Genomic DNA, 19,170 nt, shown 5'->3' with positions numbered 1-19,170 from the left:
ATACTGTAAAAGCTTCACCAAACGAAAAGTATGGTGAAATTAAGGCAGATTTATTGAAAACTAGTGGATTTGTCTGGCAACCGTTTGGCTGTCACACATTGTCAACTGTCATCTGTCGTGGTCAGTGTTGTCAAAAGGTTATCTAAAAAAAATTTATTTTCATTATTCAGCCCCAATTCATTTTCAGTTCAAAAACCCTTAAAAAATTCCTAGTTTAATTCACTGTTTCGCGTCGCGGCCCCATTTATGTGACACCCGAAATGTTTTCGTTACAGAATCAAAATCAGGTAAGTTTAAACTTTGTTTCTAGTGATTTGTCTTGTTTAAAAAGTTGTCTTTTCCCATTAGGCTTTTGCCACTCTGACTCAAATAAGCGCCAAAGTCACTACAACTCCCGGTTCGTTTTTCCATAAAAAACCGCAACACAAAGCCAAACGCTCTGAACAGTTGCTGTGCCCCGACAGTTTCGAAAGGACACTGCAAAATGTTGATTTCTCTTTTGCTAAACACCTCAGTTTAGCTTCACTGTATGCCAAACCTTTCCTAAACAACTTTAAAGTGTCTTATGTATCCGGCGACACGTTTTTTGAGAATAAGCACGGTTTTCCTGAATCACAGCTCAGCTCCCAGAATATTCCTACTGTGGTCTTTAGACATTCAGGGAAAAAAGTTTTTATCCCTGAAGGGTTTTATGGCAAACTCCTGCAAGGGCTGTTAAATGAGAATAGATTTATGTTTAATATACAAACTAGAGGATTCAAGACTGACAGGAGTATCCAAGCAGAACTGGAGCGCAGCCCCTCTATTATGAACAGGCTGAGAAATAATTTGATTGGTGGGGCACCCGGTGAGTTGGGTGGTAGCAATAAAATTCCCTTGGGCAGTGTGGGTGGGGCTTCAGATGCCGAACAATTAAAAAAATTGCTCACAACAGATGACCCTAGTGTCACTGAGACAGACAGACAAAGAATCAAAATTGCTTTTGCTGAGGGTTACTTGCTAGGGAATAACAATGCGGGGAAAAGTGGTAAAGCCTCACGGTATTTCCGGGTCATGCAGCAGGTCCTCACTATTGCCATATTTCTTGCGATTGTGGTCAGTTTGATGGCCAGTGCCAGTGGCTCAGTATTCCGAATCCAATTGGGTAACCAGGTGGAAGTGGACCCAGAAGAGATCCACGTCACTTTCGACGACGTTAAAGGAGTGGACGAGGCCAAACAGGAGCTGAAAGATGTGGTGGAGTTTCTAAAAAGTCCAGACAAATTTTCTACTTTGGGGGGCAAACTGCCCAAAGGAGTTTTACTAGTTGGTCCGCCAGGAACTGGAAAAACTCTTCTGGCTAGAGCAGTGGCGGGGGAGGCGGGAGTGCCGTTTTTCCATGCTGCCGGCCCGGAATTTGACGAGGTGTTGGTAGGGCAAGGGGCAAGGCGGGTGCGTGACTTGTTCAAAGCGGCCAAAGAGAGGGCGCCCTGCGTGATTTTTATTGACGAAATTGATTCTGTCGGCTCGAAAAGAACAAACAGTGTGCTGCATCCCTACGCCAATCAGACCATCAATCAGCTGTTGAGTGAAATGGATGGGTTTCATCAGAATGAGGGAGTTATCGTTTTGGGGGCGACCAATAGGCGCGAGGACTTGGATCAGGCACTTTTGAGACCTGGAAGATTTGACGTTGAAGTAAGTATTGGGGAAATTTTGTTTGAGTTGGCAACAATGCTTTCTTTAGTTAATAAATGTTTTTGTGGCCTTAATCACCTTTAAAGTGGTTGTTTCAAGGTCACGGTACCAACCCCAGACTACACGGGCCGGAAAGAAATTCTGGGTCTGTATTTGAGTAAAGTACTGGCCAAAGATGTGGAAGTGGATCTTTTAGCACGCGGTACCACCGGATTTACGGGTGCCGATCTGGAAAATATGGTCAATCAAGCCGCCTTAAGGTACTTTGACGCGTTTCAAGTTGGTGTTGATCACAGTGATTGGTTTTATAGGGCTGCAATAGATGGAGCTGACTGCGTTAGCATGAAACACCTGGAATCGGCCAGAGACAAAGTTCTGATGGGACCCGAACGAAAATCTCGCATTCCTGACGAGGAAGCCAACTTGATTACCGCTTATCACGAAGGGGGCCACGCCATAGTGGCCTACTATACGAAAGACAGTCATCCCCTGCATAAAGTATTGAAATTGATGTTAATTTAGTCAGTCGAAAGTAAGGGAGTTTGTTTCAGGTGACCATAATTCCACGTGGTCCTAGCTTGGGTCATACCGCGTACATTCCAGAAAAAGAGCGTTACCACGTGACCAAATCTCAATTGCAAGCAACCATGGACACGATGATGGGCGGCCGGGCGGCCGAAGAACTGATTTTCGGTCCTGAAAAAATCACATCTGGTAACCACACACTTTACTGTTTGCAGGTAATACGAAATGATTTTTAGGGGCAAGTTCGGACCTACAACAGGCCACTTCCATAGCCACCCACATGGTGAAAGACTGGGGAATGTCAGAAAAATTAGGTTTACGCACCATATCCGACAATCCAAAGAGTCTGCACGCGGAACAACTGGGACCGTCCACTAACGAGCTGGTCGACAACGAAATCAAACGGATTTTGATGGAGAGCTACGAGAGAGCGCGTCACATACTCAAAGTGCACGCGAAAGAGCATAAAGCGCTTGCGGAAGCCCTCATGAAGTACGAAACGTTGGACGCCGAGGATATCAAAGCTATAATGGCAGACAAGACGGCGGAAAAGTCGTAGTCCACACTGTTTGCCGTAGTTTTTAGGACCTTCTGTGGCAGGAATTTTTTTTTTGGCTTGAATAAAAACAAAAAAAAATTTGCAGATGTATAATAGGGTATTAATACAAACAAGTAGGACCTATCGACGATATAATAAGTATAATAAAATATATATATATATGTCTGTTCATTATGTTTTAAGCGATACATTATAATGGTAGTACATCGAAGCCTTCACAATGTTGCCAAATCTCAGAACGCTATTTCAGTGTGTTTCAAAGCCGCTTCTTTGAAACCCGGTATTTCATGCCCAATCAGAAAGCAGGGTTTTTGTCCTGTATGGGAGGATGAGGTCGCCATTTCCTTGAGTGAGCATTCCATTGCCCTCTGCTTTACCTGAACGTGTTATTTTGTTAGTTTTCGGATATTTTATCCAATTACCCTTCAAGGGGATTTAAAATTAAAATTAACAATCACCTGGTACTGCGAGACGCCCTGAAGAATAGGCTTATCGCTCTGTTAGCCCTGGAAACCCAGTTTCTTCAGCAGGAATCGGTTGGCTTCGGCCACGTTTTAGTTTTTTGTGCAGATCTGTTATGGTGAGTTTTCTATAGCAGTATATTAATTTTCTGAGTGGCACTGTGTAACTTACTTTGGTCTTTTGAAGATCTGAGGGAGTCGACTCCTACCCTGTTGTGTAACAGCCAGTTATACCCCCTGGATTGGTCGTACAAATCCAGTAGAGATTGACCCGACCTGCACCATATTACGCCAAAAGTCTGACATCTTTGCGACCTTGCAATCATTTTCGCCAGCAGTACTCCAAGCATCCATTTGTAGAGATCTTCAGATGAAATAGAACTTCAAGAACCTTCGAAGACACCAGGTTCAAGCCTGTGTATTAAGGCCAGTTTACTCCAAATCTTTATTTTTTATTTTCTTCACTGTTTTCACAAACAAACCACTAAACTCAGATTCAAAGAAACACATAACAAAGCTTCCCTTTATTAAAGTTTTGCTCACACTTAAAACTTTAAATCACTTTGATACTTCCGATCGGCGAAACATAACAAAGGTTGGTTTATCTTCTAATAGCAATTACATAAATGTGAACTATAGTCGACTATAGGGTGATACCATTTGTCAATTATAATTATACGCTATCTCAACGTTTTAACACCGAATAATGATTTACCTGCTATTTACATTATTATAAACTACTCATCTATTGAACTGTAATAACAACATGGTATGTTGAGCAAACCCAGTAAAGAGATTTCATAAAGGGAAAATTAATTTGTGTTTATTTAGTGTTCACTAGTTGCGTTGATACCCGTTCGTAAGATATTTTCTTTTCATTTATTTTCGCAGTTTCCTCATCATCAAAACTGCGTGGCGCCCATTTTAAATTTTTTTTTTTCTTTCTTTAATTATTATTGAAAAGCAAATACAGTCATTTTAGAAAATTGCCTTCGAACCCATAGTGCTCACCAGATGAAAAGCTGCCGTTTGCATTCCTTATTATTTTAGGCAAAATAAGGTTACATAATTTTGGCGCCCAACGTGGGGCCCGAAATAGCAAATAATTTATCTAACAGTCAATATCATTTTTAGATCTAAGTATAATTGCATAACTATTTTTTTTTGTCTATTTCGAATGATGGTAATATTCATATTGTGAGCAGTGTATTTGGATAAAACTGGTCTTGAGTTTGGTCACTTTTTAAATAGACGTTTTGTCGGATCCACCGAACAACCGGCCGTACAACAGGTTTTTATCCGTTATCGTACTTTCTTGGTATATACAGTATAATTGAAATCGATATATTTTTTTTGAACGCTTTGTATTTTGGCCACAAAGTGTTAAAATACTTTTAGTTTGGTTATTTCGAGAATGTGTTGTTGCAGTTGAACTGAAAGGAGCGAGATTCGCTGTTGCCACTTTTAGTTGTTTTAAATCAAGATCCTCCGAAATATAACTAGCGCTTTAAACAAGTAATTGATTGATTTTTTTTTATCGTTAGACTTAACTGTTTGTGTTAAGGAAATCAATAGCAATATTTTTTTTTATGGTTGAGTATAGACTTTGTTGTGATACTAAAGATATATTTTCAAAACTTTAAATTAGAAACCTAAAATCAAACATTAAATCTATTTTACCTTGTTCTTATTGATAAATTGCTTCATAGTTTTGCTTCCTTTATTAGGAGACAATGGATTCTCATTTTAGACCCAACTTGTTGCTTAGAGAAGAATTGGATTATGAGCTAAAAATACGCGGAGTTTTTACAGAAAGCCCCGTTATACAAAAACGGAAAATTCTTCTTAGAGCGTTAAATAAAGAAAGAGAAAGTAAGTTTGATGTTTTGAAATTGACAAACTCGGATTTTGATTTTCAAAAGGAAAAAGATGAAATAGAATCCACATTAGATTCAATTAAAGTTCTTATTAGTGATTTTGAGGGACCATCATCAGACTCGGTTTATCTTAGAGCTAGGACCAGACTTCTACACTTAACAAATCGTATTTTGCGGGTAGCTTTCGATGGGAATGAGGATAATTTTAGTGAGAAACAACGTCAAAAAAATGAGTGGTATGCATCGGCAATGCTATTAGATGCTGAGTTACACGAAAAGGTGAAGGAACCTAATCAATTTAGTTCTACTCCTGTTAGCCATCATGAAGGACAAATGGAAAGTTCTCAACTGTCCCAAACAGCTCACGAAAATACGCCTCTTAGCAATCAGTATTTCAAGCCCACTCCTGTACATAAATTAGGTATTTCATTTGGAGGCGATCCAAAACAAGTTATGTCTTTTATTGAACGCGTAGAGGAAACGGCTCGAGCTAGACATATTCCTAAAGCTGAGTTATTTGAGTCGGCTAGCGATTTGTTTTCTGAGAAAGCCATCTTTTGGTTGAGGTTAGTTAAGCCCGCTCTTCGTGATTGGGATTCTTTGGTAGAAAAGTTAAAAGCAGATTTTTTAAATTCCGACGTTGATGATGAAACATGGCGAGAAATCCGTATGAGGAAACAAGGTAGGAACGAACCAGTCGTGCTTTTCATAGCAACCGTGGAAGGTTTGTTTGGTCGTTTGTCATATAGTCCGGCTCCTGTTACCAAGGTCAAGTACATCAAAAGAGGTCTTCAAAAGGAATATCAACAACGTCTAGCTTTGCAAGATATAAGTTCTGTTGATGAGTTGGGTAGGTTGTGTAAACGTTTAGAGGAAGCAGATGTTTTAGGCCTTTGTTCAAGTTCACGTTCGCATCAAGTTTGTGAGGTGAATCTTGATGAACCCTCTTCGTCCAGAAGAAGTCCAAATGTTCGTGGTGGGGAACAGTCCAATCAAAGAAATCAGAAATATCTTTGGAATGGCAAGAAGAATAGGAGACTACCGAGGGAGAACAATCCTGAGGAAGGCGAAAAGGACAAGGCGGGCACTAAATACGTTTGTTGGAAGTGTAGCGGTCCAAACCACTTATTCAAAGACTGTAAATCGAACATTAAAAAGAGATTTTGCTTTAAATGTGGGACGCCAGATGTTACTTCTAAAACTTGTTCACATTGTTCGGGAAACGCGTAAGAGAGGAATGCGTGGTTGGTTCGCATAATCCTCTATATCAAGAAACCAACTCTCCATGTGCGAGTCATCTTTCCCACACTAACACAAGTCTTCAATTTAATGGCTCATCTAATAATAATGTGCTTCCGGTTTTTCTGAGCAAGAGTAATGACAACCGACCTTATATAAATGTAAAGCTTTTTGATCAAACTATTACTGCCCTGTTAGATAGCGGTGCTAATGTATCCATAGTAGGTGGATCCGGAGTGAGTTTAATTCGACGTTTAAAACTTAAAATTAACCCGATCACTAGCGACAGTGTTGTTACCGCTTGCGGAACCTCTCAAAAAGTTAAGGGTTCTGTTGAATTACCGATAGTTATTAAGAATTCAGTACGGATTTTAGTTGCATTGCTGGTTCCCTCTATTGTACATTCATTCATATTTGGTAGTGATTTCTGCAGAAGATTTCAAGTAGATATAGACTTTGCAAACAATAGATGGCTCATTCAAAGTAAAACTTCTGGCTTAATCACGGAGGCAAAACCTAATTCAGATAATCGAAATGTAATCTCCAATGTATGCACTCTCGAACCTCTATCCGATAGTCAATCAGAGCAAGTCAAATTAATTATAGATTCTTTTAATAAGTTGAATAGTGAAGAAAGATTGGGGCTCACTAATAAAATTTCAATGAGTATTGACACCGGCGAGGCCAAGCCGTTCAAACTAAGGCAATATTTAATGAGTCCATATATGTTAAAACTTCTCAATCAAGAGTTAGATGATATGCTAAAACTGGGTGTCGTAGAACCATCGCAGAGTCCCTGGAACAGTCCAGTGTTACTTGTTAAAAAGGCTAACGGAGAATATAGGTTTTGTTTCGATGGTCGAAAATTAAATGAAGTAACTCGCCATGACAGTTATCCACTGCCGCGTGTAGACAGAATATTAAGCTCTCTGAGGGGAGCCAACTATATTTCTAGTATCGACCTACGTAAGGCTTTCTGGCAGATTCCTTTAGACCCAGCCTCGCGAGACAAAACAGCATTTACAGTTCCATCTCGTGGCCTTTTTCATTTCAAGGTTGTTCCTTTTGGTCTTTGTAACAGTGCTCAAACACAACAGCGATTAGTAGATAGTTTATTTGGCCCGAAGTACGAACCAAATATTTTTACTTACCTAGACGATATTATCATAACTTCGAAAACATTTGAGGATCATATTCGGTTGTTGGGTGAAGTTAGGGATATTCTATTTGAGGCTAATTTGACTATTAACTTAAGTAAGTGTGTTTTTTTTAAAACACAGTTGAAGTATTTGGGTTATATTGTCGAAGGTGGTCAGGGTATTCGTACCGACCCTGATAAGGTCTCCACAATGGTTAATTACCCCAGACCTACTACCACTACCGAAATTAAAAGATTTATAGGCTTGTGTAGTTGGTATCGTAGATTTATTGGTAATTTCTCTTCTTTGGTCTCTCCTATTAACGATCTCCTCAAGGGAAAGAAAAAGAAGTCTTCTATAGAATGGACCCCTGAGGCCCAAAGTTCCTTTGAAAATATTAAAAATGCCCTAATTGCAGCTCCGGTTCTGTGTTCGCCGGATTTTTCAAGACCGTTCACAATACAATGCGATGCTAGTGATACGGGGTTGGGTGGGGTACTGTCGCAGGATCTCGATGGAGGAGAGCGTGTAATAGCATACTGCTCTCGGACGCTCTCTAGAGCCGAGCGTAATTACACTGTAACAGAACGCGAACTCTTGGCGTTGATATTTTGTTTGGAAAAATTCCGGATGTACGTAGAAGGTACGAGGTTTAAAGTAATAACAGACCATCACAGTCTGTTGTGGTTAAATAATTTAAAAGACCCTTGCGGACGTTTAGCAAGGTGGTCAGTAAAACTACGGCAATATAGCTTCGACTTAATTCACCGGAAAGGAATCTCACACAAGGTTCCTGATGCTCTCTCCCGAATATCTTCTGAGCCTCCTATTGATATGGAAGTATGCGTCATGGATGTTGCTTCTGGTGAATTAGACCCTTGGTATGAAGAACTTAGAAGTAAAATCCTTAAAAACCCAGAATCGTATCCTCAATGGAAAGTCGAACAGAATGTTATATTTAAGTATATCCCAAATAATCTCCCACTGTCGAGTAACCTTTTTGACTGGAAGACGGTCGTACCAAAAAACTGTCGTTTACAGGTGATGAAGGGATGTCATGACCCTCCTTCTTGTTCACATTTTGGAATTTTCAAAACCTTGTCCCGCGTCCAAGATTCTTATTATTGGCCTAAAATGCGAGTAGATATTCGAAGATATTGTAGAGCTTGTAAAGTTTGTCAAGCTCAAAAATTGTCTAACTCAGGTCCTCTAGGTAAAATGGGTGCTCAGAAATCAGTGCAGTTCCCTTTTCAGGTTATAGCCGTTGATTTAATGGGACCATTTCCCAGGTCTAAGAAAGGAAATTGCTATTTGTTAGTCGTTACTTGTTGGTTTTCAAAGTATTCTTTACTTTTTCCTATACGTCAAGCAGTTGCTAAAAATATAGTTAAACTGTTGGAAAACAATGTATTTTTGGTTTTTGGAGTACCCCAAATCATAATTTGTGATAATGGCACTCAATTTGCTGGAAGAGTTTTCAAACATCTCGCTGAAACTTATCATGTAAAAATCTGGTTTACTCCTAGGTATTCGGCCCAATGTAATTTCGTAGAAAGAACTAACAAAACCGTTGGAACTGCCATCCGATGTTACATCAAGAATCATCAAGAATGGGATGCAGAACTAACAAAAATTCAGTTTGCTATGAACGCAGCAAAACACGAGGTGCATGACTTGGCTCCTGCATTCATAGTTTTTGGTCGAAATATTCCGCTATCAGGAAACTACTATAGCAAAATATCGGAAACTAAAGACATAGTCCTCAACCCATCAGATAGGAACGCATATATCGATGATATCTCCGGGTTGGCTGACATCTTCAAAGAGGTAGAGAAATGCCTTAGTGTCGCGCACTGTCGATATAAACGATCATATGATCTACGCAGACGAGAGATATCTTTTGCGGTTGGTGATAGAGTATGGAGGAAAAATAAAGTCCTTTCAGATGCTACATCTAAGTTTTCAGCTAAACTCGCACCTAAGTACATTCTTTGCAAAATTAAGGCAAAGAAGTCCCGACTTGTCTACATTTTGGAGAAAGCAGATGGAAGTTACGGAGGAGAATGGCATGTGAAAGATTTGAAACCTTATTTTGGATCAAATTCTAATGTTTCCGTTGGGTAATATTTTTTTTTGGTATTTGGTTAGTCGGTACTAACTGTTATCTGGTATTATGGTTTTTTTTTTATGTCACGTTAAACGTTTAAAGTATGTCCGGACAATTTTTTTTAAAGTTTTGCAAGACTATTTTCAATTATGCAACATTTGAAATGTATATAGTACAGATGGGATCCCGTAATTATGGTAAATTAGTTTAACTAGACAATGTTGTAAATATGCTTTTTACTTATAAGTTTTTTTTCTTGACTGAATTGTCATCATGGGCAAATTCTCAGTCTTAAGTTTGCTTTTTTCCTTGTTTAGAGACCTCCCCGTTTTTGTCTTTATTTCCTGATTTGTCAGTTCAATATTATGTCTTTACCGATTGAGTCGCCCCAAGGCCGTGTAGTACGCGAAGATACTGGACTAAACAAAATCCCGAGAGCAAACTAATGTTAGTAGAATACTGTTGAGTTCTTTAATTTTCTTCTTTCTTTGTTAATTAACCTAGATAAATTTTTTTTTTTTTGGTACATAATCAAAAAAAAATATATAATGATATATTTTTTTTTGTTTTTTTTGGAGGAGGATTGTGTGGCAGGAATTTTTTTTTTGGCTTGAATAAAAACAAAAAAAAATTTGCAGATGTATAATAGGGTATTAATACAAACAAGTAGGACCTATCGACGATATAATAAGTATAATAAAATATATATATATATGTCTGTTCATTATGTTTTAAGCGATACATTATAATGGTAGTACATCGAAGCCTTCACAATGTTGCCAAATCTCAGAACGCTATTTCAGTGTGTTTCAAAGCCGCTTCTTTGAAACCCGGTATTTCATGCCCAATCAGAAAGCAGGGTTTTTGTCCTGTATGGGAAGATGAGGTCGCCATTTTCTTGAGTGAGCATTCCATTGCTCTCTGCTTTACCAGAACGTGTTATTTTGTTAGTTTTCGGATATTTTATCCAATTACCCTTCAAGGGGATTTAAAATTAAAATTAACAATCACCTGGTACTGCGAGACGCCCTGAAGAATAGGCTTATCGCTCTGTTAGCCCTGGAAACCCAGTTTCTTCAGCAGGAATCGGTTGGCTTCGGCCACGTTTTAGTTTTTTGTGCAGATCTGTTATGGTGAGTTTTCTATAGCAGTATATTAATTTTCTGAGTGGCACTGTGTAACTTACTTTGGTCTTTTGAAGATCTGAGGGAGTCGACTCCTACCCTGTTGTGTAACAGCCAGTTATACCCCCTGGATTGGTCGTACAAATCCAGTAGAGATTGACCCGACCTGCACCATATTACGCCAAAAGTCTGACATCTTTGCGACCTTGCAATCATTTTCGCCAGCAGTACTCCAAGCATCCATTTGTAGAGATCTTCAGATGAAATAGAACTTCAAGAACCTTCGAAGACACCAGGTTCAAGCCTGTGTATTAAGGCCAGTTTACTCCAAATCTTTATTTTTTATTTTCTTCACTGTTTTCACAAACAAACCACTAAACTCAGATTCAAAGAAACACATAACAAAGCTTCCCTTTATTAAAGTTTTGCTCACACTTAAAACTTTAAATCACTTTGATACTTCCGATCGGCGAAACATAACAAAGGTTGGTTTATCTTCTAATAGCAATTACATAAATGTGAACTATAGTCGACTATAGGGTGATACCATTTGTCAATTATAATTATACGCTATCTCAACGTTTTAACACCGAATAATGATTTACCTGCTATTTACATTATTATAAACTACTCATCTATTGAACTGTAATAACAACATGGTATGTTGAGCAAACCCAGTAAAGAGATTTCATAAAGGGAAAATTAATTTGTGTTTATTTAGTGTTCACTAGTTGCGTTGATACCCGTTCGTAAGATATTTTCTTTTCATTTATTTTCGCAGTTTCCTCATCATCAAAACTGCGTGGCGCCCATTTTAAATTTTTTTTTTTCTTTCTTTAATTATTATTGAAAAGCAAATACAGTCATTTTAGAAAATTGCCTTCGAACCCATAGTGCTCACCAGATGAAAAGCTGCCGTTTGCATTCCTTATTATTTTAGGCAAAATAAGGTTACATAATTTTGGCGCCCAACGTGTTGGGCCAATTTTGGTTCAGTTTTAATTAGCACCTATGCCAATCACAATTTTGGTTCAGTTTTAATTAGCACCTATGCCTAATTTGGAAAATGATCGTTTCCAGTGTTGATCCCTGACTATAAGTACTACAATGCAATCTTATGATTTTTTAGGACTCTCTCAGCCTTTCTGACTCGCAGCGCCATCTACTTAAATCTAAAATAGGCTTTTGTTTGTAACATATATTAGAGAATAGAAAATCGTTTTATTATTTGTAAGTTTGAATTTCCTGGCTGGAACATCTCATTTATACTTTAAGGTGTGACGTCATGTGTTTTCCACAAACAAACCGTCTGTCAAATGCACTTAAGCTGTCGCAAGTGTCACTTTTTGTTGACAAAACGTCAAAACAAACCAATTTAGGTCAAAAACACTGGCATATTTTATTTACATTTTTTATATAATTACTATAAATTTGATAAAAATTTAGCAGTGGTGTTAAGTGATTAAATTGTCTCATTACAGATTGTTTGTTAGAAACACCGTCACTGATTTAAGTAGCGTGACTCAGCTTGAACAAGTTACATCAGGTCTAGAATATTGATTACACACAGTGCCTAAAAATTACAAAATGTATTTTTAGATTTCAGGGTGGTTTCTTTGTGTTTAGGGTTTAAATTTAGCTGGTTTGGTTGTGGCAGAATAAATGCCACTAACACAGTGAAGTAAAATGGGGGTGAATAGCAGTAAAAAATTGGCGGCAAAATGTTCCTTTTTGTCCAAAGATGAGCAACTGATTGTTAGTAACTCCTTCAAGTTAGCCAGTCGCAATTCGGAAAAAATCAAAGAAGATGAACTCACTGTAAGTGTTGATTTTAGTTTAATTAGTTTAGTCACTTGTGGATGTTTGGGGTGTAGAAACTATGGGGCTCCCAAATGGACCCGCGCCTTCTACAGTACATAAACAATTACCTGTTTGGGTTGGGCGAGCAGAAAGTCACCACAGCCGACTTGGAGCGTTTTGCTGAATTATTTGTGTTCTGTACTCGCGGTACTGTAGATGAAAAAGTCAAAGTACTACTCACCTCTTTGGGCAAGTCGGACGAAGATGACATTCCCTACAATTTGGTCAAAGAGTATGTGGAAAGTATTGCCAGTTCCTACATGAAAATCCAGAAACTCAGCAGTTCCAAACAGTACAAAAGTTGGTCAAATCGTGGGTGCGGAACGCACCCGCAAAACTCACAAAAAATGGCTGAGAGTCTAACCAAAGATTTGGCTGGGGAAAATCCGATTTCTCGCCGATTATTGGAGACTTGGCTGCAAGGCAGCACTTTACTAGGACAATTACTGCTGTTTGTTTTCATGCACTTGTATAATATTTCCCATAAGGTAATTAAGGGAGTTAATATTGAAAAGTAGGTGAGTGACTAAGTTAGGTTAGCAGGATAAATCTATTGGGAGTGCAGAGCAGGAGCAACCAGTGGCTGACAGCATTGATGGGGTTAAAGAACGTTCGCTAGTTCCTTATTGTCGCGGTCTGGACTTGATTCCCTCCTATCCAAGCATCCTGGATTTGAATCAGATTGTTTTTATTAACTCCCATCTACCTCAACAGTACCAGCTCGAATGGAGGTTTTTATTTAGTTCAGAAATTCATGGAGAAAGTTTTTCCACCCTTATAGGTTAGTTATTAAAGGATTTCCTAGGGACAAGTCATTTTAATGGTTTTTGAACAGGGCGAATAGTAAATCAAGGACCTTCAGTATTAGTGTTGGAAGATCGTAGCGGTTATGTATTTGGGGGCTTTGCCCCCGCCAACTGGGCGTTAGGCCCTAACTTTTTCGGCGACGACAGTTGTTTCCTATTCACTTTGTCGCCACGGATGCGCGTTTACCCGTCCACCGGGTACAACCAGCATTTCCAATACCTCAATCTGCACCAACAAACCATGCCCAACGGGCTGGCCATGGGCGGACAACACCAATACTGCGGACTGTGGATAGACGCCGAATACGGTCAGGGACACTCTAGCGAGACGTGCACCACTTTTGTCGGCTACCAACAGATGTCGCACACCAAAGAGTTTCATTTTAGGCACATGGAGGTTTGGGGTTTGGGCCAACCGCCCCCCACTCCTCAAGAGAAAGGCGAAAGAGTTATGGTGAGTGTTATGACGTCTGAGAAAACGGGGGGGGTTAAAACGGGGTGCGTTTTAGGGGGGTGGTAGCGTGCTGGACAACAATGCGGAAAGCAAGGCGATGCTTAAAATGGCCGGCAAGACCATTCACAGTGAAGGTTTACGCGAACCTCCCAACACTTAATCACGTGACTTATAGAAGAGTAAATTATGCACAAAATGGCCGCCGTATCACTGTCACTGTATTAGGCATTTTCACTTTGAATTCAGGACCAAATAACGTTAAAACTAATCAATTTGTGTTGTGTGCCAAATGTTTTGCACTGATCCCAGTTGGCACTTTAACTAATTACAGGGTTTTCAGACTTTCTGTTCCAGGTCACGTGACTGTTGTTGACAAGTTTCAACTTCACTTTACAGTATTGCCAGCTGCGATTTTAAATTGTCACGGTCACGTAAGGTGCATTTGCAATTTCAGCTTTCCCATCTATTTAAGTGTAATTTACCGACCTTTCGAGGTAAAAGACGCCATTTTACGGGTCACGTGACTGTTAATGACAAGTTTCAACTTAACTTTACAGTGTTGCCAAGTGCAATTTTAAATTTTCACGATTACAGAACGTGTTTTTACAATTTCAGCTTTCCCAACTGTTTAAGTGTAATTTACCGACTTTTTGAGGTTAAAGACGCCATTTTACGGGTCACATGACTGATGTTGACAATTTTCAACTTAACTTTACAGTGTTGCCAAGTGCAATTTTAAATTTTCACGATTACAGAACGTGTTTTTACAATTTCAGCTTTCCCAACTGTTTAAGTGTAATTTACCGACTTTTCGAGGTTAAACACGACATTTTACGGGTCACGTGACTGATGTTGACAATTTTTAACTTAACTTTACAGTGTTGCCAAGTGCAATTTTAAATTTTCACGATTACAGAACGTGTTTTTACAATTTCAGCTTTCCCAACTGTTTAAGTGTAATTTACCGACTTTTCGAGGTTAAACACGACATTTTACGGGTCACATGACTGATGTTGACAATTTTCAACTTAACTTTACAGTGTTGCCAAGTGCAATTTTAAATTTTCACGATTACAGAACGTGTTTTTACAATTTCAGCTTTCCCAACTGTTTAAGTGTAATTTACCGACTTTTCGAGGTTAAACACGACATTTTACGGGTCACATGACTGATGTTGACAATTTTCAACTTAACTTTACAGTGTTGCCAAGTGCAATTTTAAATTTTCACGATTACAGAACGTGTTTTTACAATTTCAGCTTTCCCAACTGTTTAAGTGTAATTTACCGACTTTTCGAGGTTAAACACGACATTTTACGGGTCACATGACTGATGTTGACAATTTTCAACTTAACTTTACAGTGTTGCCAAGTGCAATTTTAAATTTTCACGATTACAGAACGTGTTTTTACAATTTCAGCTTTCCCAACTGTTTAAGTGTAATTTACCGACTTTTCGAGGTTAAACACGACATTTTACGGGTCACGTGACTGATGTTGACAATTTTTAACTTAACTTTACAGTGTTGCCAAGTGGAATTTTAAATTTTCACGATTACAGAACGTGTTTTTACAATTTCAGCTTTCCCAACTGTTTAAGTGTAATTTACAGACCTTTCGAGGTAAAAGACGCCATTTTACGGGTCACGTGACTGTTATTGACAATTTTCAACTTAACTTCACAGTGTTGCCAAGTGCAATTTTAAATTTTCACGATTACAGAACGTGTTTTTACAATTTCAGTTTCCTCAACTGTTTAAGTGTAATTTACCGACTTTTTGAGGTTAAACACGACATTTCTGGGTCACGTGACTGTTATTGACAATTTTCAACTTAACGTTCCAGTGTTGCCAAGTGCAATTTTAAATTTTCACGATTACAGAACGTGTTTTTACAATTTCAGCTTTCCCAACTGTTTAAGTGTAATTTACAGACCTTTCGAGGTAAAAGACGCCATTTTACGGGTCACGTGACTGTTATTGACAATTTTCAACTTAACTTCACAGTGTTGCCAAGTGCAATTTTAAATTTTCACGATTACAGAACGTGTTTTTACAATTTCAGTTTCCTCAACTGTTTAAGTGTAATTTAACGACTTTTTGAGGTTAAAAACGACATTTTACGGGTCACGTGACTGTTATTGACAATTTTCAACTTAACTTCACAGAGTTGCCAAATGCAAGTTTAAATTTTCACAATTACAGAACGTGTTTTTACAATTTCAGCTTTCCCAACTGTTTAAGTGTAATTTACCGACCTTTCGAGGTAAAAGACGCCATTTTACGGGTCACGTGACTGTTATTGACAATTTTCAACTTAACGTTCCAGTGTTGCCAAGTGCAATTTTAAATTTTCCCCATTACAGAACGTGTTTTTACAATTTCAGCTTTCTCAACTGTTTAAGTGTAATTTACCGACTTTTTGAGGTTAAAAACGACATTTTACGGGCCACGTGACTGATGTTGACAATTTTCAACTTAACGTTCCAGTGTTGCCAAATGCAATTTTAAATTTTTACGATTACAGAACGTGTTTTTACAATTTCAGCTTTCCCAACTGTTTAAGTGTATTTTACCGACCTTTCGAGGTAAAAGACGCCATTTTACGGGTCACGTGACTGTTATTGACAATTTTCAACTTAACTTCACAGTGTTGCCAAGTGCAATTTTAAATTTTCACGATTACAGAACGTGTTTTTACAATTTCAGCTTTCCCAACTGTTTAAGTGTAATTTACCGACTTTTCGAGGTTAAACACGACATTTTGCGGGTCACGTGACTGTTATTGACAAGTTTCAACTTAACTTTCCAGTGTTGCCAAGTGCAATTTTAAATTTTCACGATTACAGAATGTGTTTTTACAATTTCAGCTTTCTCAACTGTTTAAGTGTAATTTATCGACTTTTTGACATTTAACATGGCATTTCTGGGTCACGTGACTGTCGTTGACAAGTTGTAGCTTAACTTTACAGTGTTGGCGGCTGCAAATTTAAATTGTCATAATCACATAACCTGCCTAAAAAATTACAGCTTTCTCGGTTGTTTAAATGTAATTTACATACATTTCAAGGTTAGACAGAGGATTTTTACGGGTCTGTTGTTGACAAGTTTTAACTTAACTTTACAGTGTTGCCAGCTGCAAATTTTGACCAACCATCTTGTTTTAAAACCCTGTAGAGCAATTTACTTTTTAAAGCCAATTTAACACCTAAAAGCTTAAATCATCTGTATTGACAGATCACCCTGTATATACATAAACAAAGTACATTCTATTGTGAGCATTTCCTCAAATCCTTAAATAAATTATTACAAAAATTTCAATTTTCTTATGTTTGTAATTAATTAAATTACCACCAGGTACAGACTGACCCATCATGTGACCTTAGGTGTGGTGATTAAAAAGCAATCCAAGCACGCTAAAAAAAGTATATTCGAACACAAAAAAAAAATCAACAAACACCCTGGTAAATTAAACTGTAACAACATTTTAAAAGTATTTTAGTTTGTAGGCGACCAATCCGGCAAGGCCTAAGGCCAATGTGGCTCCCAAAGTGGCCCAAACTTGTGCCTGAAACCCCACTCATTTAATCACAGTTTGAACCAATCAAAATCGCCCTTACCCTACTGCCCCCACCCCTTTCCGTACTCTTTGTCTCCTTATTTGTTTTGGTACTGCTCGGGGAACCGCCCCCAAACATCCGTCTGGCATACTCCCGTTCCGAGTTCTTTTGTTTATTAATCAACCCATTGATCGCGTTAATCTCCTTGACTATTAGGACATCGTCCGGTTCTAAGCTTCTAGCCTTTTCCAGCAACTTAAGGGCCTGGGGCAGGTCATTTTTGGCCGAATGTATCTTGGCTTTTCTGAATAGGGCTTTAACGTTGTCCGGCTGACATCGCAACACTGTTTGCAATGACGTCAAGGCCTGATCAAACAATTCCATTTTGATTTGTGCTGACGCCATGTTATTTAGGACTTTCAGACGGTCTTCGAGGAGTTTCTGTAGTTCCGCGTCTGTTGGTTTCTCATGGTCTGAATTTTCAGTCTCAACCTGTTTTGTTTAGTTTTTTTAGTTTGCACTGAGTTGTGGTGGAAACTTACTTCATCCAAGTAATCCAGTGCTCTACGGTAGCATTGCACCGCTAAAGTGTTTTCACCTCTGCGGTACCACCAGTTACCTCTTTCACGTTTTTTATTCCTGTAAAACACACATAAAAAATCACACTCTCATAATGCTAATTGCAGTCCTAACCCAACTTCCTGTCTGGCTTGTACACTCAAACCTTCAAACTCTTCCTCAGGTTGCCAATCGACCAATTCTAGATCAAACATCACACTAGCATTGGCCGGAACTTTAGGTGGGAGTCCCATCTCTCCATAAGCCAGCCTGGACCCAATTTTCAGCAGACACCTCTCCTTTTTATTCATTAAAGCTATGGCAACATCTAAGCCCTGAATTACATCACCCTCTCCCAGACTTAACACTAAATTGTCTACTTGTTCTACACAGTCTTCTTCATCAGCCTCTTCAAGCCGACTGGTATAACTTATAAAACATTTGTCAGACTTGCTGGGGCGTGTATCTGGTTCTCCCTCTTTCAGCACTTTCTTCATTAATACCCCAGAACCTAAAGATGGTTGTTTTAGCTTGTTTAGCTGGTTTTTGGTCCAATCTTACCTAGAATGTCTTGCCATTCTTCTGGTTGTGGAAGATCAGACCCATCTCTTTCGCAACTGTTTTGGTCGCGGGTGCTTTCAGTCTCCTCAGAGTTTTCCTCTGACTTGCCCTCACCACTAGGCTCACTGGGGCCTTTTTCGTTTGTAACCTCGTCTAGAATCATTTTTTCACTTTCTTCGGATCGTTTTTCCGGTTGTGTAGTATCGACGTCCATAGTTTTAGCGTTTTCCAGAAACTCTTCACTAATGAGTTTGTTGTCTTGTACGGTGGACATTGTGTGTATTGTGGTGTATTTCTTCTGGAAATTTACGCTAGATACTAAACATGTCAAGAACTCGGGAATAAGGGCTTACCTTACTCAAAGCGATCGAGAAATGGTTTCAAATGGTGGAATTTACAGAAAAAAATCGCTTTTTTTTCGGGTAAATTGTTGTGGTCTGAAATCGACCTACACCGGAATTTTGAATGTCACATTTGACAACAATGACAACTGGTGGAATGTTTGACAGTTTGCTCGAAATTTGATTGGTTGGACAAAATGGCTAACCATGATAATTTTTGAGTTGACCAGTGGCGTAGTCAAAACAGTATGTTAACTTGCCATTGTTCGCCAAAAATTTTGATTTTACTGTAAAACTTTGCTTTTGAGTTGTCACTGTCAAAAT

At 38.7% G+C, this 19,170-nt stretch overlaps 3 protein-coding genes and 1 long non-coding RNA gene across 6 annotated transcripts; 2 read left to right on the top strand and 2 right to left on the bottom strand.

The window, feature by feature from the left end:
* Nucleotides 1-122: 122 nt before the first annotated feature.
* YME1L (ATP-dependent zinc metalloprotease YME1L) lies at nt 123-2,812 on the top strand. Its single transcript, XM_081980069.1, has 6 exons — nt 123-287; nt 349-1,677; nt 1,777-1,937; nt 1,989-2,175; nt 2,229-2,391; nt 2,439-2,812. Exons 1-6 carry the CDS (start codon nt 261-263, stop codon nt 2,759-2,761), a joined length of 2,190 nt encoding a protein of 729 aa, XP_081836195.1. The 5' UTR covers nt 123-260; the 3' UTR covers nt 2,762-2,812.
* Nucleotides 2,813-2,999: 187 nt separating this feature from the next.
* On the bottom strand, nt 3,000-3,533 carry LOC145729394 (uncharacterized). The gene is made up of 3 exons (XR_014178342.1): nt 3,395-3,533; nt 3,220-3,333; nt 3,000-3,138 (listed from the first exon to the last, which is right to left on the bottom strand). It is a non-coding gene; the product is annotated as an uncharacterized LOC145729394 (long non-coding RNA).
* An 8,556-nt stretch (nt 3,534-12,089) lies between these two features.
* Nucleotides 12,090-17,147, top strand: LOC145729367 (MTOR-associated protein MEAK7). Of its 2 annotated transcripts, none has more exons than XM_081980091.1 (6): nt 12,090-12,254; nt 12,308-12,526; nt 12,583-13,056; nt 13,112-13,349; nt 13,404-13,828; nt 13,884-17,147. In XM_081980091.1, exons 2-6 carry the CDS (start codon nt 12,395-12,397, stop codon nt 13,986-13,988), a joined length of 1,374 nt encoding a protein of 457 aa, XP_081836217.1. In that variant the 5' UTR covers nt 12,090-12,254; nt 12,308-12,394; the 3' UTR covers nt 13,989-17,147. The 2 variants fall into 2 exon arrangements, with proteins under 2 accessions (XP_081836217.1, XP_081836216.1); XM_081980090.1 differs by having other exon boundaries at nt 13,109-13,349.
* A 91-nt stretch (nt 17,148-17,238) lies between these two features.
* Nucleotides 17,239-19,012, bottom strand: LOC145729370 (peptidyl-prolyl cis-trans isomerase FKBP8-like). Of its 2 annotated transcripts, none has more exons than XM_081980098.1 (6): nt 18,859-19,012; nt 18,506-18,803; nt 18,080-18,455; nt 17,929-18,025; nt 17,447-17,878; nt 17,239-17,394 (listed from the first exon to the last, which is right to left on the bottom strand). In XM_081980098.1, the coding sequence occupies exons 2-6, from the start codon at nt 18,777-18,779 to the stop codon at nt 17,314-17,316; spliced, it is 1,260 nt and encodes a 419-aa protein (XP_081836224.1). In that variant the 5' UTR covers nt 18,780-18,803; nt 18,859-19,012; the 3' UTR covers nt 17,239-17,313. The 2 variants fall into 2 exon arrangements, with proteins under 2 accessions (XP_081836224.1, XP_081836225.1); XM_081980099.1 differs by having other exon boundaries at nt 18,506-18,800; nt 18,859-19,001.
* Between the last annotated feature and the right edge of the window lie 158 nt (nt 19,013-19,170).

The sequence above is a fragment of the Ips typographus genome, linkage group LG5, assembly GCF_016097725.1.
Source record: "Ips typographus isolate SLU linkage group LG5, UJ_Ityp_2.0, whole genome shotgun sequence".
NCBI classification, from domain to species: domain Eukaryota; kingdom Metazoa; phylum Arthropoda; class Insecta; order Coleoptera; family Curculionidae; genus Ips; species Ips typographus.
Note: the sequence above shows the minus strand (reverse complement) of the source record. Positions and strands in the feature narration are given on the sequence as shown.